We start from the raw sequence: 25913 nt of genomic DNA, 5'->3' as shown, positions 1-25913 counted from the left end.
GGTTTGTTGTGATTTTCAAGTTAGCAATCCGATTTAGAACGATGGAGGAGGGATGGAATGAATGTGAATTTAGACCATGTAGTGAGGGAGACGTATAAGATATTGAATTTCTTTTTTTTGACGTGGAATGAGTTGGAGAGGAAATTGAGAAAAGCCTTTTAAATAGGAAGAAAAATAGCGTGTTGTAATATACCACTGAATAAACCACTGAAGTGGAAAGGTTAAACATATTTAAAATAATATTTAAACAGAACCGTGAACAATCTTATATGCACAAAATACCAACGGGGGGAGGGCCGAGAGGGACCACCACGAGTCACATGAACAGGGCAAAAGGTGGATGGCAAGGAGATAATGGGGGCGGGGCGAAAAGCACCGGGATACACCTGGACAGAAAGTACAGGATGAGACAACGGCACACGTGGAGAAAGGAAAAATAAATGTTTTTTTTTGTTGTTGTTGTTGTTTTTTGGGGGGGGGGGGGGAGTGGGGTGGGGTGGGGATTTAAAACGTTAGACAGAGAGTATCACGTTCGGTGTAGAAGGGAAAAACTGAGAGCCAAGCAAAACACGATGTAGGATAGAGAGGGTTACTCTCTATGTTGCCATCCCATTCATTCTCTGTATTCAACAGCATTTCCATATATCTTTTCCATCTTCCTTTAATTCCATCTGGGTCCACAACGATTTGTCCCACTTCATCGTTCAGGCAACTCACCCCCATCACATCACACCTCTCTTTCGCTATCTGCTTTGCAATCCTGAATACCGCTCTCTGACCCTCTTTCAAATCCAAGCGTTCTCCGAACATTTTCCTACATGCCTCCAGCGCCTTTGCTACCTCTTTCTTTGCAGCCTTCTTGGCTGCCTTATAACTTCTATGCTCTGCTTTTTCTGCTCCCATACCCTTCGCCTTCTGCCACTCCTTGAACTTCTTCCTCTTCTCGTCAATCCTCTTTCCAACTTCATCATCCCACCACCATGTTTCCGAGTGCCTCGGTGGTCCTTTTGTCCATCCACATACCTCACCAACGGCTCCCAACAGACCATCTTTCATTGACATCCAACCACTTTCAAGCTCAACCACATCATCCTCTACCTTACTCAGCCTCTCTTTTAATGCCTCCCATACTGTCACCTCTTTCAACCTCCACACCTTCATTCTCGGTTGGTACTTCACCCGCCGAGCTCTCCTCGCACATTTCACCCTTATGTCGCAAACAACCAAGTGGTGCTGTGAAACAGCCTCCTCCCCCGGGATCACCTTTGTGTCCCGGAGGTGACCCCTATCTCGCCTACGCACCATCAGGTAGTCAACGGTTGTCGTCGGCCCACCTGACGTGTATGTAACAAGCTTATTATCCTCTTTCTGGAACTGAGTATTGCAAATCAACAAATCAGCTCCATCAGCAAACTCCAAAATCCTTTCACCTTCTCCATTTCTCACACCATATCCGTAACCCCCATGAACTCCCTCAAAACCGTCCATACTCCTTCCCACATGTCCATTTAGGTCTCCTCCTAAGACAACAACTTCCTCATCTTTCACGTTTTCCATCAGCTTCTCTATCGCACACCAGAACTTGTCCTTCTCTTCATAGCTCCGACCAACCTGCGGAGCATATCCCGAGATGACGTTCACCAAGAGCTTTCCAATCATGATTTTCACCATCATCAACCTATCACAAACTCTCGTCACACTCACCACACTATCTAGAAACTCATCAGAAAACAGGACACCAACACCATTCACGCCCTCCGGGCACCCTTTTTTTTTTTTTTTTTTTGTATACTGAATCGAGGCTCGTGAAAGAGCTGACATTTACTTAACAAACAAAACAACCAGACAAACAAAATATATAAAAAGAGGGAGCGGAAGACAAGAGAAGGGGAAGCACACAAACACTTGAGAGCACACAACATTTAAGAGCAGGGAGATGTGTGGGAGGGAGAGGGCTTGGGGGGAGGAGGCGTGGGAAGGGGGGGGGGTGGGTGGGAGAAGTATAAAATACAAGGACACCAAGGACTTCCAGGACAGTTTGGTGGACGGTACAACACACATATGAACAAAAGGTGGGAGCGAAGGGGAAGCCGTAGCCAAAGGTATTTCTTGGGGGTGAGGTGGAGAGAGGGCAGTGCAGGGCGAGTGAGGAAGAGAGTTTTTTTATAAAGATAGCAACCCCCCCGTCCAGCACGAGGCTCAGGTCTATCATACCGGAGGAGGGAGTAACCTGGGAGAGATACCAAGGAATCAGAGACATCATGAAGGAGGAAAGTTTCTGTTAAGCAGATCACGTCTGGTTTGTCAGAAGCAACCTGTATGGAGAGATCAGTCAAGTTTGAGCGAAGGCCCCGGATGTTTGAGGTCCATACTGTTAAAGAAGAGGAAGGGGGAGCATCGGATACAGAACAGGGGGGGGGGAGCGGTAGGGTAAGATGTGGAAGAGGAGGAAGAGGTAGGGAGAGCTGTTGAAGGTGTGTCAGAGATTTCAGAATAGCTTGGAGAAAGGGAAGAAAGGGGCGGACAAAAGGTTTGATGGTGATTGGGTGAGGCGCAGTGAGTTGTTATTTGAGGAGGGGAAGAGTGAGGCAGAATGTTGAGGGAGATGAAGGTGAAAGTTGGAAGGGGGAAGAAGCGGGGAGGACGCTTTGAGGAGGAGGGGTGAGAGGGGAGTCTAGGAGGGGAGGAGTGAGGGAGAGTCTTGGAGGGGAGGGGTGTGGGGGGAGTTTAGGAGGGAAGGGGCAAGGGCGGAGATCTGAAAGGGATGGGTGATGGGGAAGATTTGGAGGGGAGGGGTAAGGGGGTGGATTTGGAGGGGAGGGGTGATGGGCAAGTTTTGAAGGGGAGGGGTGATGGGGAAGTTTTTGAGGGAAGGGTTGATGGGGAAGTTTTGGAGGGAAGGGGTGATGGGGAAGATTTGGAGGGGAGGGGTGAGATTGGATTTTGAAAAATGTACGATTAATGGGAAACGAACATTTCTTGCAAAATGAGTTTCTTGAGACCTTCGAGTCAAAAATAAGTTTGAGGACGCTGAAGGATGGGTGGAGTTCTGGAGAGTTTAGGGAATGTATGAAAGAGGCACTGTAACTGTAAGAGATGGAATTTTTTTTTGGAATGAATAGATTTGGTGAGCAAGACGAAAGCATCCTTTTATAGAAGAAGAAGAAAAAGGTGTTATAGTATATGACAGAATACAGTTCTTCAGGGGACAGTTGAAACATTTTTTAACGACGTGAACACGTGATCACGAACAACGTGGTCGAAGAACGAACGAACAAATAAGAACGAACAATGGATAAGAACAGAGAAGGGAATTTTTTTTTTCTTTTTCTTTTCTTTTGAGTTGAGCTGAAAACAGAGACAGACACCGAACGTGAAATGTGAAAAATAGAGACCGAAAGTAATTGCGAGCGCAATCGAAGAACCGCTGAGACAGAAACAAAGCCTCAAGCCAAGGTCAGACAGAGTAGCCTACTAGTACTACACTAGGCCTCAGAATACGTGACACGAACTAACCTACGATTCTGTACACAGGTATGAAAAACCAACACCAAGAATACTATTAAAGACACACCAATAGTTACACACACCGAAAGAAAGATACAGTTTCGACAAAAACACAATTGTGAAAAGTTACTTAACTTTGAAAGCGTGCGCGCATGGACAGCTTTGAAGAGACGTGACGTGACTTGACGAGAAGAGACGTGAAGAGATTTAAAACGTTGGACAAGTGGTCGATGTTCGGGGAAGTTAGGGGGAGAAGAGAAAATCTAAGAAATAAGCAATACAGCGAAGGAAAGAACTTAAATTCACAGAACACCTGTGGGGGTAGGGAAGCCGAGAGAAACCAGGCCGCGCACGCAGTGAGACAGAAAACGATTAAATTATACAAAAGTTTGCAAGAATGGCAAATCAACACCAACTGGAAAACACACTGCAACACATAAAAAAAAAAAACGAGTAGAAATTGACGAAGACACGAATGGAAAAAATACTATAACTTTTGCAGCCATGCAGAGGTCGAAGACGCTTCCTCGCTCCAGGGACCGGAAACGGAAGTGATTTGATTTGTGTGGAAGAAACTTGCCACACAAACTTGTATTTCTGTCCCTGCCTACCCTTCACCATTCTCACACCACTTCCCTTCCATCTCGTCTCTTGCACACAACATATGTCCACTCTTCTTCTAACCAATGTATGAAAGAAAGATACTTCCACCACTTCTCCTGATCTCCCTGTCAATGTCCCTACATTCCATGTCCCAAACCTCAGAAACCGATCTCCACTTAGGGCTGTACCCTGCCCATATGTAGTTGTAATTGTCATGGTTCTCTTTTTGAGGCAATGTTTTTATGGCTGGATGCCCTTCCTGACGCCAACCCTCTTAGTCGCCTCCTACAACACGCAGGGATATGGTGTACCTATTCTAAACCAGGGTACACACCGGGATAAGCAATGACCGGGATAAGTAACCCCGACCTTAACCTTAATCAAAAATTCAAAACTTCCAAAACTCTAATAAACATTTGTACAAACCCCTTCCTAAAGACCGCATCTCCCGGTGGATGCCACAAGACGTAACCTTACCTGTGGGGTATCCCAATGCACCCCTAAATTTCCGCGGGCCCTGTCCTGGTGTTACAGGTGAGTGACATGGCTCGGTGGATTTCACCCACATTCATTCAACACAACCCCTTAAGCACTCATTCTCATTACAAAAATCATCACAACACTTAAATCATTACCAAGCACATATATCACCCCCCCTGCAGAACCATGGCATAGATGTCATATTCATGTGTGTGCATCATTTCTCTCAACTAGACAGCTGGGAGGTACCGCACCAGTAAGATGGTGGGGGCACTTCAGGCTGTGGTGCCCGCAGTCCCAAAAACAAGTCACTTGACTCACAAGTTCGTTCCCCCCCCCCAACCCCCCTTTCCCTCTTGGCCCCGTGACAGCCAAACAGCCCTTTCCACCGTTACCCCGCCGGTGAGGGTCTCCACACACCAGGCCCCATGGCTTCCTGCTTCAGCGCAGCTACACGGGTCGCCGGGAGTCTCCCTTACCCCATGGCGCCCAACCAGACCCTCCACTGACGAGCTCCAAGTTCCAGATACCACTGGCTGCCAGGGGCAATTGCCGCAGAGGGGGGGCTGCAGGCAACGCTCCTCAGAGCTTGATCTGTACCTGCGGACACACACACACCTTCCCCACCCACAAAATCCCACAACACATTTCCTCCCCTGCTGCCATTCAATTTTACAAACACATTTCCAGAGATGGTGTTACAAAAAGTTGCCATGGCCAGCCATTGTGAAATCCCAATTCACATTTAAATCACATTTTCAAAAGCACATTTCACAATAATCACCACTCACTCATATTTCAATTTCCAAACTCACGACCACATAAAAACACATAACCACCACACAAAAACAAACGCCACCCACAAGACTCTGTGGCACACATTCCATCCCCCTCACCGGCCATGTCATCACTCTCACCCGCCCCCAACTCCAAATTACATGTCCCCAAATTTACATAAGCAAGTCCTGAAGCGTGGGACAGTAAACATCAAAACACTCACCTCAAGTGCAGGTAGTTGCAGGTTGGTCGGGTCCAAGAATGCCATCCACCACACCTAGTTTCCCCCTCACCCTTCCAATCCACCCCGGAGCCTCCTGACCCATGTAAGAGCTCAATCTATCCCGTGAACTATCTGTGGAAGGGTATGCGGGCCCATCTGAATTTTGAACACCACATCAGTCACCTGCCGAAGCACCACCCCGGGGCCCTTCCAGGGTGAGGTGAGTTTCGGACACACCCCCTTCCTCCTCCGGGGCCAGTAGAGCCAAATAAGGTCTCCAGGAAGGAACCGAGGTGTGTGTGCCCGAGCGTCATACCGCGTTTTCATATGCGAGGAAGCCAAGCCAATTTGCTTCCTCGCAAATTCGTGAGCCTTCTCCATGCTCTTTTTCAAATTGGCTGCATAACTTTACACAGATGCTTCACCCGGTTCCTCTGGTGACGGTACCATCAACAAATCTGTGGGGACTCGCATCTCCCTACCGAACATCAACAAGGCGGGGGTGCACCGAGTGGTCGCATGCTGTGTGGTCCGGTAGGGAGGTGCTCGTCCGTGTTCGGATGTAAAGAGGGCCAATTGGATTAATAATGTTTGGTTAAATCTCTCTACCATCCCATCCGATTGAGGCCTAAGGGGGGTCGTCCTGGTCTTGTGAATTTGGAGGAGCTCGCACACCGACCGCAGGAGCACTGATTCAAAGTTCCGACCCTGGTCGGTGTGTAGCTCCCTTGGAACACCAAATCGGGAGAAGAATCCCTCAACTAAAACTTGAGCTACCAGCCGGGCTTCCTGGTTGGGCAATGTGTAGGCTTCTGGCCACTTGGTGTAGTCCATTGCCACCATAATGTACCGGTTCCCTCGGCGGGTGGCTGGCAGGGGCCCCACCACATCTACTGCCACCCGCTCAAGTGGTGCCCCTACGTTGTACACCTGGAGCGGGGCCTTGCGCGCATGTGGGGGTCCCTTCTTACCACCGCAGAGGTCGCAGGATCTCACCCAATTTTGAATGTCCCTGCCTGAATTCACCCAGTAGAACCTCTGCCGCAATTTGGACAAAGTTTTGGCCATGCCCAAAAGTCCCATTGTCCTCGTCCCATGTACGTGCCCCATAACCACTTCCTTCAATTTGCTTGGTACAATTATCAACCAGGAAGCTACATCGCCTATTGGTGTCACCCATTTTCTAAACAAATAGCCATCTTTCAACCCCAACATCTGCCACTGTGCCCAAAAGGCCTTTACCTGGGCCCCGTGTGGAGCAATCTCCTCTCAAGAAGGTCTTTTGTACTCCTCTAGCGAATGAAAAAGGAGCCCCAAAACGGGATCCTCTCTTTGACTCTCTCGCCAATTCACATCGCCCAATTCAGGTGGGGGTTGTGGCAAAGTTCGCCTGGTCGCTCTCGCTGCATATAGGCATGCATCAATTTGATCCTGCCCAATTGGATCCTTGGCTTCCTGTCTATCACAAAATTTGCACTGTGCCTCCCAACAGGGGCGCCGAGAGAGAGCGTCTGCATTGGCACGTACTTTGCCGAGCCGATGTTGCACACTGAAATTATACTGCTGTAGCCTCTCAAGCCACCTTGCAATTTCTCCCGCCGGCTCTTTGAACCGAAGAAGCCATTGCAAGGAGGCATGATCCATTCGGATCACAAACTCCCTCCCATAAAGGTAAGGGTGAAAGTGTCCAACTGCAGACAGTAGGGCCAATAGTTCTTTGCGGGTAACGCAATAATTTCGCTCGGGCCTCGAAAGTGCCCGACTGTAATACGCAATAACCCTCTCGACTCCCTGTTGCATTTGTGACAACACAGCTCCCAATCCTTCCTGGCTCGCATCTGTGTCCAGGATGTAATTGCCATCATCCGTCGGATATGCCAAAACTGGGGCCTCTACCAGACGTTGTTTTAAGTGACTGAATGCCTCTATGCAGCTCTCTGACCATATAAATCGGGCTCCTTTCTCTGTCAATTTGTGCAAGGGTCTTGCAATTTCTGCGAAATTTGCCACAAATCTCCTGTAGTAAGAGCAGAGGCACAAAAATCCTCTGACTTCCCTTACATTTTTGGGGGTGGGCCACTCTTTTACTGATTTTACTTTTCCAGGGTCAGTGGCCACGCCGCTCTCGCTAATCACGTGACCCAGGTAAGTCACCTCTCTCCTGAAAATTTCACAATTGCTCGGGTTCAATTTCAACCCAGCACCCCTTAATCTCTCAAATACCTCTGACATTTTTAGCAGCCTGTTCAAATGTGGGAGCGTGGACCAATACGTCATCCAGATAGACAAGGCAAGTCTGCCAGGGTAAACCAATTAGAACACGTTCCATCAGACGCTCAAACGTGGCAGGGGCATTGCACAATCCAAAAGGCATGACAACAAACTGCCAGAGACCCTTTCCTGTGGTGAACGCTGTTTTCTCCCTCGCCTCTTTATCCATCTCCACCTGCCAATAACCACTCTTCAAATCCAATGTAGAAAACCATTCTGAGCCTGAAACGGCATCGAGGGTGTCATCAATCCTTGGCCGGGGATACGAGTCTTTGAGTGTCACGTGATTGAGCTGGCGGTAGTCCACACAGAACCGAGTGGTCCCATCCTTCTTTTTCACCAGCACAATGGGTGACACCCAAGGACTCACTGAGGGCATGATAAGTCCGGCTTTTTCCATTTTGCTCACCTGTTCTTCTGCCTCCTCTTTCTTAGCGAAAGGGAGCCGCCTTGGCGGTTGGCGAACAGGCCGAGCCTTGCCAGTACTAATTTGGTGCCTGACGAGGCTCGTGCGTCCAACATCCTCGGGAGAGAGAGAAAAAATATCCAAGTTCTTACCAACCAAATTGTGCAACGTCTCTACCTGCTCCGATGTTAGGCCCTCTTCAGAGCGTGTCATCATGTCCCGCACTCCCTCTGGCCAATCACATTTCCCCAAATTTTCCCCTCTTTCCAGCTGTACTGGCAAGCATGTGGATCCACTTCCTCTGGTGACCTCTACTACACTATTGCCTTTGGCTACGATGGCTCCACCCTTTACAGTGCGAGGGCTATCGGACAAGTTGAGCAGCCTAACTGCCAACATAGGCCCACAGGTGTCTACGAGGGTGCGACCCACCATCAATACCTCAGTCCCCTGCGAGGACCACGACTCCACTAGCCCCAGCTGCCCAATGGGTTGAGTACCTGCTGCTAAATCTGCCATCACCACCGTCTCGGACATAGGAGGCACGGTCACAGTGCGTGGCACCTCCAACCACGTCCCCTGCACCTCCTCGTCATCCCCCAGTCCCACCAACTGCAGCCTCTCAGTGCCCAACCACATATGACCACGCCCAAGGTCTCGTTGGCAGTCGTGTTCCACCAGGAAACTCAATCCCAATAGATACTGATCGCACACCACCGCAACCCATGCCACCACGCTGACCTCCAGACCACCCAACTCCATCCTCACCACTCCGCGTCCCAATATTGGCGCGGTTGCCCCTGTAGTCAGTTGAAGGCTGTGTCCTTCTACCTTATCAATTTCGTCCCAGCCTCCAACACTCTGGTCTAGCACACTCGGATTGATAATGGTGTCACTGGCTCCAGTGTTCACCACAGCCTCACAAAATTATCCCTCAATTTTGCATCTAACCCTTAGATTACCCGTGCCAATTTTTCTGCAATTTACTATCTTCACCAAAGGAGGGCGCTTCTCCACACACTTGCCAGCCGAGCATGGCCCCGTATGCTCGGCTCGTTCTAGTTTCCCGCACACTCTATTGCGACAGGCCCAGTCCGAGGTGGTGGTCCTCTTTCTGGTGCCTGTGGACCTACTGGGGGCCCCCTCCTTTCTGGACTGTGAAGCCTGTCAGGAGGTGGTGGCCCAGGTGGTTGCTGACAATACCTCTGACCGTGCCTTCTTCTCCCACATCTAAAACAAGTCCCTATGAATGGACCCCTCTGGTACCCAGGTGGAGCACCCCTTACTCCCAGCCCAACCCGATGAAAATCAGGTCGTCCTGATGGCAAACCTGGACCAAACTGCCGTGACTCACTCCCTGCAAATTTACCCCCGGTCAAATTTGTCAGCTGGTGGCTGATTCCCCATAACATTCGGCCTATGTCATCCTCTGGCCTCTCCTCCTGATCCCGCACCCCTGCCTGCCGTACCGTCACAGGTGACCTCTCTGATGTGCGGTTCGACCTCCTCAAAAAGGTCAGTCTCGCCGAGTAAATTCCGCCACCGGGTGCACCGTGGGCGGGTCCTGCAACTCCACCAACGTCCGGACCGCGGGGTCAGGAAGAGCAGCCATACATTTTTCTATCGCCAGCTTGCCCCACGCCTGAGCTGGTAGGTCCCGGTGTCGCATGCTATCCTCACAGATTCGTAAATATCCTGGGCCATCTCCTGCATCGTCTCGTTAGGCTTTTGCCTGCGATGCAGTAGCTGTGCCCTGACCAGGTCGCACCTTGCACCTGTCCCATACCTGTGATTCAAGGCCTCGCAGATGGCCTTGCTGGTCAATATTCCCTCTGGGACTACATTTAGCACATCTGCGGCTGGCCCCCACAGTGTCGCCACCAGATTCCCCATGCGCTCCTGCTCTCCCCAACCATTGAGCTGAGACACGCACTCAAATTGTGTCAGGAAAGCCTCTAAACTCCCTGATCCATCAAAATGTACAAGGGGGATTGTTTTTCCAGAGACTCTATTCCCCGATTCCTCTCTGTCCAAATCCAACCCGGGGTAAAACCACCCCCCCAACTGGGTATTCAGTTTCGGAGCCTCTGGTGTCCAAATGTGGCTCGTGGTGAGGGTATCCTGGGTCACCTTAATCTGATCCTGGAGATGTTTAACGGACCGACTCACCTCTTCTCTTAGGCTTTCTTGGACCCAAACAACCTCCGCCTTGATGGTATTGTCCCAGGTCTCCAGTCGCTCCTGCATCAAATCACTCACCCTTTCATTATCCAATTATGGCCCCCACAGGCCTTTCTCAATTAACCCCCGCTCCTGCTCTGTTATGGGGGCTTCCAACCCTTTTACCTCTTCGGCCAATTCGCCCCCCTATTGTTTGAGCAGTCCCCATTCCTCACTCTGTTGTCGCATTCTGGCATCCACCCGGCCCCGATAGCCTTCTAGGTCTCCATTTGCTTTATGAATTCGGGTATTTGTGGCACTAATCCTATCCTCCAACTTTTCCCCCATTCGGACAGCCTGGGTCATGCCCTCCTCTATTTTTAATACTAATTCTTCCCGTTTAAGTTCAATTTTAACCCCCACTGATTTTTCCATCTCCCCCATTTTAGTTTCTACTTTAACCTCAAATTCCCCCAGTCTGTCCGTAATTTGATTTTGCACTCTCTCTTCTATGCCATCAATTCGTTCCCACAGCTGCTGTGCCATTTGCCCAATTTGTACTTCCAATTGTTAATGCCTTTCCTTCATTTCATTCCCTTGTTCATTCATTTGCTCATTCATCCTCTCCATTTTCCCCTCCAATTCATCAATTTTCTCCATCCCTTCAATTTGTTCTTTCAATCCCTCCATGTTTTTGGTTTGGGCAATCAATTCTCCCGTCAACCCATCAATTTTTCCGGTTTGAGCATTAATTTGCTCATTCATTCCCTTCATTTCAATCTTTTGTTCATCCATTTTGTTATTCATTCGTTCACTCATCTCCTGCATATCTCCCTTCAATTACCTTTTCATTCCCCTCATTTCGTCCTTCAATTCATTCCTTTGGGAATCCATTTTACTATTAAGTTCTCCCATCTCTCCCTTTAACCCATCATTCATTTGCCGAATTTCTCCCCTGGTTCGTTCATTCTCGGCCCTCATAAATTTCATTTTGGCTTGTAAGTCCATCGGGGCCGTCTCGATGGCGGGGGAAGCTCCATCACTATGCTCCATCGCCACTACCTCTCACTCATTTCGAAGGCTCAAAGCACCTTCCATTCCTTCTTCCATACCGCTCACCTCCTCCTCCGTCGAGAGAAGGTCGCTTTCCCGCGCGGATTTTACAACAGGAATAAAATAAAATTTTTTACTGACGCACCGTTCGCGTCCCCCGCACCGACCGACTATGCAAATTTATCGCCTCCGACTACGAATATTTTGCGTCCGAATGCCGGGCGCGATGTACGCCCGACGGTGTCGACCTCTCGCCAAGGACAAATAAAATGTCCTCGGGCCCAGATCCTCATTCCTGACACCAGTTGTCGCGCGATCCCTTCGGTTAACACCGTAGGACTGCGGAGGACCGAACGGCTCTAATGGAGGCGATGATCAAATAGGGATTTGGCTATAAAAGCACGGGGGGAAGAATGAAGTGGAAGAAGCGCAAGCGCGTACCTGGAGGAAATGAACTCAAAACGAACACAAGATTTTGGAAGGGAAGATAAAATAATACAAGGATTTATTTGAAATAAGGCCGAAAAAAATATATTTCCGGTCTCTGGTCAGAGTGCGCATCGATTTTGAACCTGCGCGTCAACAAATTTTTTTTCTTCAAATTTCCAGTGGTGCCTACAACAGCGCGCACCTGTTTTTGCCGGGCCGGCGCGCTATCTCGGGAAATACGGGTCTCTGAGGGTCACCATTGGTATCGACGTTCGCGCACGGTTCTCCCCTACAAAACTACGTTTCAAAGATATGAGTTCCAAAGCCGTTCCAGCAAAGCCGGAACCAGCCGTTCCAAAGATATGAGTAGTTTTGTGTGCCGTGCCGTCATGAATCCAATCGGCTGGATATTGTCATTTATTGAAACGAAGACGTTCTTTGTCGGGTTCGTGTGAAGCAACCAGAAGGCCTAGAGAGCTGCCGGTGGTCTTGTTAGTTATACCTGGATCCTCTCTCGTTTGTCATGAAGTTGTAGGTGTCTGTGATAATCTGGTGGACTGGTAGAAGAGATCGTGGGAGACCATCGGCCTGGTAAACCACTTGCGCATGCGCAGTGTTGTCGCGATCGACACATTGGAATGTTTGACGGTACGGCGAGGCAATCTCGAGAACGAAATGGCAGTCTATAATATGCTTGAAGAACTTAATGATTTTCAGAATAAATACATTTTAAAATAACTTAAGCTTGTGTTCATTATTTTCAAAAAGGCCTACCAGGCGCATTGGACTGGTAGGCCTTTTGAATCTTTACACTGGCTGCGCTCTTTGAATCTTTACACTGGCTGCCTGTCTCTGCTCGTGTGCAATACAAAATTTGCACACTATGTTATAAATCATTGTGTGGAGCTGGACATCACCATCTCTCCGATTTGCTCACTCTCTATGTACCTGGGCGACGGCTTCATTCAAGCGACGACTCTTTGACCTGAGAGCCGCCGCGCACCAGCATCAAGTCGTTTGGTGAGAAATCCTTTTCTTTTGCTGCACCTCTGCTCTGGAATGACTTGCCTTACTCTGCTCGACATGTTGACTCTCTTCCTGCCTTTAAAACCTCCCTCAAAACCGATCTGTTTCACAAGTCTTTCAAAGTCTAAGTCCTGTTTTCCCTATGGTTTGAGGTGGGATGGAGATCGAGAATATGTCTGTGTACGTGTGCGGGGGAGGGAGGGGGAGGAGGAGGAGAGTACACATCTGTGGGTTTTGAATGGGGAGGGAGAGGAATAGGACAAGAGTGAAGGTGTGTCTGTGTGTGTGTATATGTTTGTGTATGTGTGTGCGGTGTGTGTGTGTTCGCATGATAATGTAAAGCGCCATGAGGGTCGTTAACTCTGCTTGATGGGGCTATATAAGACTCTATTATTATTATTATTGGCTGTTTTTAATTTCTCTCTGGACGGCGCCACGGCGGATGAGGAGGACCGCAAGGCATGAGGACACAAAAAACAACACCTTATATGTGCAATCCATGCTTTTCAAAAAAGAAAAAAGAAAAAAAACCGCATCGCCGCATCAATTCTGGAACTTTGGTCTGACCAGAGACCAGCAATATATATTTTTTGGCCTAAAGGTCGGGCCAGGGAAACGCGATGATAAATAAATGTCCTAAATTGGGATCCCGCACACCTCACTTCAGAAACGAGACAAAGGAATGAATTAATAAAACTAGGGCATGCCCGTACTATATATATATCTAAAATTATATCCCCCCCCTCTATTTACATGAAATGGTTTGGTCCATTCGCAAAGCCAAAGCGAACGGCTTGCGAGTACGGTGACAATCCCCCCCCTCTATGTACATGGAATGGTTTGGTCCATTCGCAAAGCCAAAGCGAACGGCTTGCGAGTACGGTGACAATCCCCCCCTCTATTTACATGAAATGGTTTGGTCCAAAGCGAACGGCTTGCGAGTACGGTGACAATCCCCCCCCTCTATGTACATGGAATGGTTTGGTCCATTCGCAAAGCCAAAGCGAACGGCTTGCGAGTACGGTGACAATCCCCCCCTCTATTTACATGAAATGGTTTGGTCCAAAGCGAACGGCTTGCGAGTACGGTGACAATCCCCCCCCCCCCCCCTCTATTTACATGAAATGGTTTGGTCCAAAGCGAACGGCTTGCGGAGTTTGGTAAAGAAATCGCCATAGCTCGGTAACTACTTGTCCGATTAATATGAAACCTTGAAAAGGCACATCCTCGGGTCCCCAGCAATATACCTGGCAAGTTTAAAGTATATCGGACCCGTGGTTGTCGAGAAACAGCGGTCACAGACACACAGACAAACACACACACACACAGAGATTACTGGAATTATAGATAGATAACTGTCCGTCGTGGATTTGTGTAAGATGTGGTGCATGATTATCTGTCTGTAGTCTGTGTGTCCGTCGTCCAACGCGGCTCCCTCAGTCTGCCTCGCTCGCTCGCTCGCAGGCCCCGAGCGACCCGCCCCGCTCCAATCTCCTCGTCGATCGCACACGAGGTCCCGCCCGCTCACAGCACCGAGCCTCGCTCCCAGCACCAAAAGCACCGTGAAGGGCCGAGCACCGCTCCAAGCTCCGAAAGCACCGCTCCAAGCACCACAAAGATGACGAACCAACAACCACCAGTCAAGAACGCAGGGAGGAGCATGAGTAAACCCAGGCAAAAAGAGAGCGAAGCACGACCGGTCCAGCGCAGAGGCAACAAGAGAGCGAATGCCCGCCAGCGAGTCCTTTTTGTCACCTCGCGTGTGACGTCAGTTCTGGCGCGTTCCCTATCAGAGCCTCGATTCTTTGTGGTCTCTCGAACCTTCTGCCGCCACCGGCCCTTCTCCCCCCAATCAACAACCTCCTTCTAAAGACCGGATTGGCGCCCTCCGCGCTGATTGGCTCAAGGTTCGCGCCTTCCGCGCCAACCAATCACACGTTCCTTAGGCGTGGCTGCAGCCTTGCTCGATACTTGGTGCCATGGTGGTGTTGTATGCAGCCGCTTCCCGCTGGTCTTTCCGGTCGGTCATTGTAAGGGGAGGGAATTTAATTACTGTTGTGCACTCAGGACCTATCTAAGTGTTTATATGAGTATGCGTTGCCATAAGGGACACAGGTTTGTCGACAGGGGGAACGACAAACGAGGGAACTTTATCCATAATCCCTGCACTATTTAGCACGCCCGCCCCCTTGTGGCGGGGACACCAATACAGCTTATACCGACAAACCGGGCTAAACATAGAACTTATTCCAGGTAGATTCCCTATCACGACAGTCGGATACCTACCGATGCAGATGTACCCTGGCTCTAGATATTCCTTTACCCCCCCCCCCCGGCATAACAATACTGCTGCTTCTAAAAAAGAATCATTTGATCTGAAATGTAAGCTTCCAATTGCTTCCCATGGTGGTTAGCATATCTCAATCAACGTCCTATTGATTTTATCCAAAATATCCAGCTGGTTGTGCTTCTGTAGCTTCCAATACTATTGTTTTCTTTGCACATTTATTTTGAATGCAGTCGTACTTGAAAAGTGAATTGGAGAATTTGGTTGCATTTTTCGACATGAAAGTATCGACAGATGTGCACAAAGTTGCATCCGAATCCATGTATCCTTCCATAACTTTTTGAGATAGCCTGGTCACAAACAGACAGACAGGGGTGAAAGCATAACCTCCGTCCCCCTTAGGTGGTGGAGGTAATAAATTTAAGTCGTGTCGTCATGCATTATATTTTGGGGTTTAATTCCATCTATTGTTCTAGCCTGGTGTTGGCTTAGCGGTTGGGGTGCCGGCTTGGGATCCTTGTATCCTGAGTTTGAATCCCGGTCGATCGCTGAATTAACACCAGGGGGGTTGACTCAGCCTGTCATCCTTCCGAGGTCGGCAAATTGAGTACCAGCTTGCTGGGATGAATGATCCCGGTGTGTACCCCGATTTAGAATAGGTACACGGTATCCCTGCGCATCGTAAGAGGCGACTAAGGGTTGGTGTCAGGAAGGGCATCCGGCCATAAAAACATTGCCTCAACCAGGGAACCATGATTGCCATGGGGCCCGCAAGGCTAACCCCCGCTCTAGCGGGGGAAAATGGCCTTAAAACGATCATTCAATTCCATCTATTGTTCTAACTGTCGACCAACGTAGAATGGCACCAGCCTTCATGATCATGATCAATTTTTTCAAGTAATTAGGCTCAAATAAAGCATGGAATATTTTACAATCCCTCTTTATAACGTATTACAATCCCTCCTGCAATCGGACGATCAGACCATAAGGTCGTCCATCTCTTGCCTACGTACAGACCATAAGGTGGTCCATGTGTTGCCTATGCACAGACCATAAGGTGGTCCATCTCTTGCCTACGTACAGACCATAAGGTGGTCCATCTCTTGCCTACGTACAGACCATAAGGTGGTCCATCTCTTGCCTACGTACAGACCATAAGGTGGTCCATCTCTTGCCTACGTACAGACCATAAAGTGGTCCATCTCTTGCCTACGTACAGACCATAAGGTGGTCCATCTCTTGCCTACGTACAGACCATAAGGTGGTCCATCTCTTGCCTACGTACAGACCATAAGGTGGTCCATCTCTTGCCTACGTACAGACCATAAGGTGGTCCATCTCTTGTCTACATACAGACCATAAAGTGGTCCATCTCTTGCCTACGTACAGACCATAAGGTGGTCCATCTCTTGCCTACGTACGGACCATAAGGTGGTCCATCTCTTGCCTATGTACAGACCATAAGGTGGTCCATTTCTTGCCTATGTACAGACCATAAGGTGGTCCATCTCTTGCCTACGTACAGGTACAGACCACAAGGTGGTCCATCTCTTGCCTACGTACAGACCATAAGGTGGTCCATCTCTTGCCTACATACAGACCAAAGGTGAAAAGAATGCCGATTCCTTGCAAGACGGTGAAAGTAGAACGGCGGAGGATAACGAACGTTTGAAGGGCTGTTTCCTATGCACAGAGTGGGATGTATTTTTGGACTCTTGTGACGACCCTGATGAACTTACTGAGACGATCACAGATTATGTGAAGTTCTGTGAGGACCTCGTGACCACAGAGAGAACCATTCGCATGTTTCCCAATAACAAACCTTGGGTTATCGCTGAAGTGAAGGCTTGTTTGATGAAGAAGAAGCGTGCATTCCTGAAGAAGGATGACTGCCCTCAGGGTGGCGAAGCAAGAACTGCGCTGTCATCGGCAGGTGTAAACGGTCGTACAAGGATAAGATTGAAGAACAACTACACGATGGTGATGCTCGTAACGCTTGGAGGAGACTCAGGCATATAATGGGAATGAATGAGAGGCTCAAGGATGGTAGATTGCCCACTAATATTCCAGATTCCAAATTTGTGGATGAATTGAGTGACTTTTACGCGAGATTTGATGTTCCAGGAAACCGAGTAAAATGTGAAGCTCTCTGTGAGGATCTCGATACTCGAGCGTGTCTCATACCTGTAATTTGTGAACCTGATGTCGTGAGGTGTTTTAGGGCGTTGAGTGGACTTGTGGTTGAGTGGACTTGTGGACGGAAGGCTTGTGGTCCAGATGGCATTAAGTCTGGTTTTTTTTTTTTTTTTTTTTTTTTTTTTGTATACAAGATCGAGGCTCATGAAAGAGCTAACATTAATCACACAGAAAGACAAACAGACACATAAAACAAATAACATCGGGAGCGGTAGACAAGATGGGGAGAGAGGGGGAAGGACACAAACACAACATTTGAGAGCAGGGACCGAGAGACATGGAGACATCGAGAGATCTGTGGGAGGGAGAGGGCTTTGGGGGGGGAGGCATGTGAAGGGGGGGAGGCATGTGAAGGGGGGGAGGCATGTGAAGGGGGGGGGGGGGTGGGAGAGGTATAAACATATGGACACTGCCAGGATTTCCAGGAAATAAGTTGGAATTTCAAACAAGGTGGATCTGGGGTGAATTAGTGGGGGTAGAAAAGATCAGGTTATGGATGGGGGAAGATAGGAGATGGTGGTGAACAGCTGTTTTAAAGACCTGGAGGGAGGAGAGGGATTGAAGGGAGTGTGGGAGTTTGTTCCACAGGCGGGAGAAAAGAGGAATGAAAGAGTGAAGGTGAGCAGAGAGCCGAGATTTCGGCAGTTTAACCATCAGAGGGTTGCTGGCAGATCTTGTGCGACCTGTAGGAATATTTTGGGGACAGAGCACAGAGAGAGCTGGGGGAGCAAGGCCGGAGAGGAGTCGGTAGAAGACAGAAAGACCACCTACCTGCCTGCGGTGAGTGAGTGAAAGGCCCTCAGAGATAGCTTCATCGCGGGAGATTCCAATGATTTTGAAAGCTTTGGATTCAACAGCGTGAAGCCGAGCCAGGTGTGAGGCAGGAGCACCAGCCCATAGGGGAGAACAGTATTCCATTGAGCTGCGGATGAAAGCCTTGTATGTGGTGAGGAGCTCAGGTGTGCCGAGGAAGGACTTCGCACGACGGAGGATGCCCAGTCGGCGACTGGCTTTGGAGGCCAGCTTGGAAATGTGGTTTTCCCAAGAAAGATCATGGCAGATAGTGAGACCCAAAAGCTTGAGTGACAGAACTTCTTGGAGAGGATTGTTGAGAAAGTAGATGGGAGGGTTGTCCAGTCGATCTTTTCGGAGAGACATAGTAAGAGAGTGAGATTTGGCAGGATTGAAAGACATGTTCCACTTGTTTGACCAGTCTGTGATTTTGTCCAGGTCTTCAGAGAGTGAGGAGGCTGCAGACTGCCGATCTGAGGGAAGAGGAATGGAGCGGCAGAGAGTGGAGTCATCAGCAAAGAGATAGAGAGGATTTTCCAGAGAGTCAGAGAGATCATTGATAAAGACCAGAAAAAGCACAGGGCCCAGCACACTTCCTTGGGGAACTCCAGCCTGAACAGGAAGGGGAGATGAGAGAAATCCATTCAGGGCCACACGTTGACTACGACCAGAGAGGAAGTCCGCAAGCCATGCATGGAGATTTCCATGGATACCATAGGAGGAGAGTTTGGTGAGCAGAGCTGGGTGCCAGACCGTATCAAAGGCCCTTGATATGTCAAGGGAGACAGCTCTGATTTCCTGTTTGGCATTGAGGACCTCCATCCATTGTTGAGACAGCAGAAGCAGCATGTCCAGAGTAGAGTGACCTGGTCTGAAACCAAATTGATGATCAGAGATCAAGCCATTGGAGAAGAGGAAAGATTTCATATCCGAAGCAATGATGGATTCCATGACTTTGCTGATAATTGGGAGCAGGCTGATTGGTCTGTAGTTGCAAGGATCTGTTTTTGCACCTTTTTTGTGTAAAGCGGTAATGTTAGCTGATTTCCAGGATGCTGGCAGATGACCTTGAGCAAAAGATAGGGTGAAAAGAACAGAGAGAGGGTGAGATAGAGCGGCAGAGCAGGATTTTAGGACCCGTGGGCTGATGCCGTCTGGTCCAGTTGCAGAATCAGAGTCGAGGTTTGACAAAAACTCCTCCACCTTGTCAGGAGAGAAGGACACAGAGTCCAGGAGCAGTTGGGTTCGACTGGGAAAGGTGGGAACAGAGAGAGATGGGTTTGGAACTAAGGATTTCGAGGCGAACACAGAGTTGAGGCATTCGGCTTTGTCACGTGCGATGTCAACTGTGTGGCCATTTGAGGTAAGGGAGGGGATGGAGGGGGAACAAACACCAGAAACGGATTTGACCAGACGCCACCAGGATTTGGAGGAAGGAGACAGGTTTGAGAGTTCATTCTTGAGTGAGGAGAGATAGTGCTTCCTGGCACTCCTGAGGGTAGACACACACTTGTTCCGAGCTTGGTGGAAGGAACTGAGATTTCCTTCAGTTGGATTAGCCTTCCAAGAGGCAAAGGCAAGTTGTTTCAGGGCAACTGCCTCACCACAAGATTCAGTGTACCATGGACGGGAGGAAGGGTAAGACAATTGAAGGCGAGATGGGATAAATCTGTGCATGAGAGAGATCAGTTTGCTTTGGAAGAATTCCCAGGAAGAATTGATGTCAGAGGCAGTGGAGATGGGAGACCAATCCAGACGATTGATGGCTGCTTGAAGACCGTCCCAGTCGGCCTGAGTGAAATGCCAGACTCGTCGACGCTGAGGAGGCTCTCTGAGAATGGCCAGAGAGATGTCCACTTTGACAAGCACATGATCAGAAGAACCGATTGGAGCAGAAGAAGAGCAGCAGACATTAGCAGGGAAGTTTGTCATAACCAAGTCGAGAAGAGAAGATACTCCATTGGCTGAGATCCGGGTCGGGAAATTGACAGATTGTGTCAATCCCAGTGAGTCACAGAAGTCCTTTGCTGAGGTGCCATGACTAGTGAGAGAGGAACCCACACCCAACCAGGTGGCATGATGACAGTTGAAGTCACCACATATGAGGAAGAGAGAGTTGGGATGAGTGGATAGAAGTTGGTCCATGTTGTCAGACAGTGAAATGTAGATGGAGTCATCACTGTTTGGGGGACGGTACAGAACACATATGAACAAAAGGTGGGAGCGGAGAGGAAGCCGTAACCAGAGGTACTCCTGCGGGTGAGGAGGAAAGAGAGCAGTGCAAGGAGAGTGAGGAAGAGAGTTTTTGACAAAGATAGCCACCCCACCACCAGGCCGAGGCTGGATTTGGAGGAAGGAGACAGGTTTGAGAGTTCATTCTTGAGTGAGGAGAGATAGTGCTTCCTGGCACTGGCACATTTACCCTGGTATTCTGAAAGAGTTCTGTTTAGAACTTAGTAATGTTTTTACTCGATTGTTTCAGTTACTTTTGGTTACTCATACTGTTCCTATTTGTTGGAAAAAGTCCATTATTATTCCCGTGCCAAAAAGGTTCACCCAAGGCAGCTCAATGATTATGGACCTGTTGCCCTCACCTCCATCTTGTGTAAATGTATGGAGAAATTGATGGTGAAGTTTATAACATCAGATGTAAATCCTAAACTGTATCCTTTACAATTTGCATACAAAGCAAGACGAGGTGTTGAAGATGCCTGGCTCAGTTTACTTCATCTAATCACAAGTCACTTTGACCAGAATGGAACCTATGTCCGTGTGTTATTTATTGATCTCTCGTGAGCCTTTAGCACTATGCAGCCATTTACCCTTCTGAAAGTGTTGAGTGACCTGTGCCTGAACCCCCATATCATACTCTGGGTGGAAAGTTTTTTTTACGAGACCGTCCTCAGCAGGTGAGGGTGAATGGTAGCTTATCAAAGTTATCAATCTTGAATACGGTGCTCCACAAGGCGGTGTATTGTCACCCCTACTGTTCAGTTTGTACACCAATGGATGTGTGGCTCTTAACGAAGTTTGTAACTTTATTAAGTATGCAGACGATATCGCCATTGTTGGATGTCTTTCCGATGAATCATCTTTTGTATCGTACGTCAACGACATTGACACATTGAATAAGTGGTGTGGGGACTTTTGTCTTCCTCTGAATGTGTGCAAAACAGAAGAGATGATTTTGGACTTTCAGAAAGGTCACAATCATGAGCCTGTAACCATAAATGGTGATAAGGTAGAAATTGTTCGCAAATTTAAATACCTGGGCACCTTTATTGATAACAAGCTAACTTTTGATGGAAATACGGATGCTGTGTACAAGAAATCAATGCAAATATTGTATCTTATCAGGAAGTTGAATTCATTTGGTGTTGGCTCACGTGTGATGCGGATGTGGACCAATTACTTACTGATCAGTGTTTTGTCATTTAATTTGATTTCCTGGTGCAGTTATCTTAATGTGCGGAATAAGTCACGATTGAGAAAGGTCATTACACTGGCATTTAAAGTAGGTGGGCCTTCAACCAGTCTGGAGTCTCTATACTTGCGGGCATTGAAAAGGAAGGCAGTGCAGGTGTGTACCGATGAAAGTCATTTCTTGAACGGACTTTTTGAAAAACTGCCATCAGGGAGACGCTTTCGCGTAAGGATGAAGAACATTTTCAAAAAGTCATTTGTACCATGTGCAATTCAAATGCTAAATACAAATTCCCAGCCATTTTGCTGTTTAGTCCATCTTCCATATTTTATATTTATTTTTTATTTTTTATTTTATATTTTATCTTTTTATTTCGTTTTCTTATTCCATTTGTGTTTTATGTTTTAATGATGGTTAACTTATGGTGTCACCAAATAATAATTTCCCTGAATATGGGACAATAAAGATTTATTATTATTAAAACAAGAAATGAAAATGGTAATCTTTACAACATAGTGGTTGAAGAACTTGCCAATTATGTGGAAGGAAAGGCACATGTTAGAAATACATTTAATACCCATATTTAGACCCTTTTGTCAGAATATCATTATCTTATATGGAATGTAAGTATGAAACCTCAGTGAGATTGGTTTTTTTAAAATAGGTAATAAATTAGGAGAGTGATAAAAAAGAGAAATATAAATAGGCATTGATTGAAGTCCTTGAAATTCTTACATTTTTTGCAATGATGTGAAATATTGTTGTGTCGAACCGGTGGTTAAGACCTCTGGGTGACGGAAAGCCGTAATTTTATAAAGCCTTAATTAATATAAAGTTAATATTAATATTTATTTATTTAATATTTAATAATAAATAAAAGTTAAATTAATAATATTAATTAAAAAAAATATATATATATAAAATATAATAATATAATTAATATATTAATATAATATAAATATAAAAATTAATTAAAAATTAATTAATATAAAGCCTTAATTTCCGAGGCAAATGGCCGAATAATGGCGGTTGGTCCGTCGCGCATGGGTGAAGGAAACGAGGTGCTTACACACGGGGTTATTACAAGGAATACACGGGGTTATTCCCGAACCCACAGAACAAATAAACAACACAACAAATGAAATGCCACAATAGTGAATTTAATGAAATAAAGCATGGGAAAATAAAGGTTGAGGTAAAATAAATATTCACTACTTTGAGGGACCCCCCACGCAGACTCAAAAACAGACAAAGGGAAAGATAAAATAAAATAAAGATTTATTTTAGTTGGTTGCCACAGCTTTGGTCCACAACAATTACTTTGAGGAGCTTGGTGGTCGTTGAACTCGAAGCCCCACAGGCGGGAAACGCACAGAATGGTGGTGGCACCACGTCCGTCACAGCCACCGGCGTAAGGCAAGTAGATAGGACGGCCTCCTTCGTCTCCAAAGAGCACCACAGCCAAGACCTCCCCCACAATGCTGCCCACACAGCCAAGAGCTCCTCATTGTCTTCAAAAGTGCACCACAACCACCAGCACACCAAACACACCAACAAAGGCAAGTTTCTTCTTCAAGCCAGAACCAGCAGAGAGAGAGAAACTGAGAGAGCGCGACCTTCCTCTTCCAGCCAAAAACACTGAGAGAAAGAGTGATTCTTTGTCCAACGGTCGTTTTTACCAACACCTTCTGCCTGGACATCACACCGACCAATAGCCGAGCGCTATTGGATTACCCCATGTCCATGACCAATGGCAAACTTTGGGGCGCGGCCTGCTGGCTTTGCTTGGCGTGAGCGTCATTAAGGCGTGGCTTACTCGCCGGTCGGCAATGTCCGGCACTGTCGGCGGTGGTGGTGATTTAATGGACGTTTTGCATGGCTGGCATTGTAAATGTAAACACGTAGGGAAAGCCACAGGCGAGCAATCACAGAATGGGGAAAGCTAACTTTAATCCCGACATAGTTAACATAGCTCCACACCCCATGTGAAGACACATAAACAATCTTAAGCTCCAGTTTTCCTACTTAATACATTGAGATGTCTCCTACTCGTCCACGGTCCATGCTATACCTATACGATCCTATCTGTTCTATGGTATTCCATCACCTACCCCCACAAACGTAACAACATATTACCTACCAGTAGTTTGAAACTGCAATTGTGGGAGATGAAATCCTGAATGAAGGGATGTTCGAGAGAAGCATTTTGTAAAGGCTCTGAATCACACGAACTCAGCTCTTTATGAATGCATGCAGCTATTTCCTGAAAAATAAGAAGTATAAAATCAAATTCTCTTCACAAATTCAATAAACTTTTGCTAAATAGCTGCATCAAATGGTCTTTACAAAAGTAAAATAACAAGTACAAGTGGTGTGAATGGCGTTGTATATTTATGCTGAAACGCGGTGACTTTTTTTTGTTACCAAGTTCGTAATTAAGTGATTTAAAATCTTAAATTCTAGCCAATGTGCAAATTGGGCAAAGTGGATACAATGGATTTTTATGCTTTAACATAGGGACTTGAAATATTTCTTTCAAATGAATGATCGTTTTCTTAATGCCACTGTTTAGACATGGTGTATCTCGAAAAAATAAAATAAAAACACGACAACAACAAAGCAAGAAAGTTTTCCAAACAATATCGATTGAGCAGAATTATATCGTTTGGCATACTAGGTGGTGGCTTAACAGTTAAGGTGGTTGGCCTAGGATATTAAGGTCCTGAGTTATAGCCACAGCCATGCCAAAATAACACCAGGCAGATTGACTAAGTCTGTGATCCCTCTAAGGTCTAAAAAATGAGTATCAGCTTGCTGGGAGTGAGTCAGTTAAGTATCCTGTGTTGGAGTAGCGGTCTGTTTTGAATTGTGCGACCTGTTCTGGATTGTGCCCCCCTAGCCAATGAAACTGCCTCAGCAGCCTTATGCACCTGGCAAGAGGACGTCCATACAATTTTGCAATGGGCTTATAAAATGGAAATTATTCATTATCTCTGTGCTGGTATGTTCAATCATCATTGTCTCATTTTACTATTCATTGTATCAATGTGCTAATGGGTCATCACAATGTAACTGGTTATTATAATGGCTGGTCGTTGCAGCAAAATTGTTAAGGTGTGTACAAGGCCCCCATGCATATTCGTAAATTATAATGTAAATATGTGGTTTGTTTCATGTCTGATGTTATCGATGCTATCTTACATAATTAAGTTTGTCTTACGTAATTAACTAGATGGTATTCATAGAATACTTACCCTGCCCAGTCAACTTGGTGCAAGCCAACTCTTCTGTTTTTGAAGGGTTTTCTACTTTAATCCAATATGGCTGCCAGACCACGTGAGCGATGACATCATAAATTTATATTCTCTAATATAATTGTTGCGTAGATCACGCTCAAGAAATTTCAAACTGATCAAACGAAGTGTTGTCCCTGTCGAATTATGATGCCATAATGAAGGCACCAATGACGTCATCATTAACAACACTTATTCCCCATGCGGAGTTCTTTACAATGAGCCACGTTTTTTTTTTTTCCATGAAGCAGTTTTGGAGATATAGAGGTACAACGTTTTTTGTTTTTTTTCCAAGATGGCGCCTGTATCACGTCACCTACGACGTCATAATTATCATTAAAATATTCTACAGGAGGAGTTGCTCCTATGGTGAAAAATTCGTGTCCATCAGACCAACAGTTGCAGAGAAATAAAATTCATACTGATCGGATAAAGTGTTGTACTTGTAGAATTATGACGTCATAATGAAGGCACCAATGACATCATCATTAACATATCTTATTCTCCATGGGGAGTACTTGACAATGAGCCTTGTTTCATTTTTCCCATTGAGTGGTTTCGGAGATAGAGAGGTGAAACGTTTTTCCAAGATGACATCATATTTATGAAAAAAAATTATACAGGCGGAGGCGCTCCTATGGTAAAATTTTGTGTCAATCGGACCAACGGTTGCCGAGAAAATGAATTTTATAAATGCAGACGCACATACGCAGCCGAATGTCTAACCCTGCTTTTCGATTTGCGAGCGCAGGGTAATTAAATATTTCTTACTCAACCAAATGCAGAACTCTGTGTTCTGTGAACTCGAACCTTGAACTCTGTGTCGAATAATCTAGAAGACAAACGTTTGCTGGTCCAGCCAGTTAATCTATGACAATGTGAAGAGTATCAAGATGACAAGTCAGGAAGTCAACTTAACTCTGCTCTTTCATGAGCCTTGCTTTTGTAGAGACAAAAAAACGTCACCTTCCAGCCGAAGTTATAAA

General features: G+C 46.9%; 1 protein-coding gene across 3 annotated transcripts in view; it reads right to left on the bottom strand.

Moving 5' to 3' along the window:
• Positions 1–25913, bottom strand: part of LOC137411246 (sperm flagellar protein 2) — a 135346-nt gene that overhangs the window by 12038 nt on the left and 97395 nt on the right. For all 3 annotated transcript variants that reach the window (XM_068096630.2, XM_078769699.1, XM_078769700.1), the window contains one exon: positions 23775–23897. In XM_068096630.2, coding sequence (XP_067952731.2) covers positions 23775–23897 — 123 coding nt within the window. The remainder of the gene's footprint in view (positions 1–23774; positions 23898–25913) is intronic.

This window comes from Myxine glutinosa, chromosome 1, assembly GCF_964187855.1.
Source record: "Myxine glutinosa chromosome 1, kmMyxGlut1.1, whole genome shotgun sequence".
Taxonomy (NCBI): Eukaryota; Metazoa; Chordata; class Myxini; order Myxiniformes; family Myxinidae; genus Myxine; species Myxine glutinosa.
This window is presented reverse-complemented; position numbering and strand designations above follow the sequence as displayed.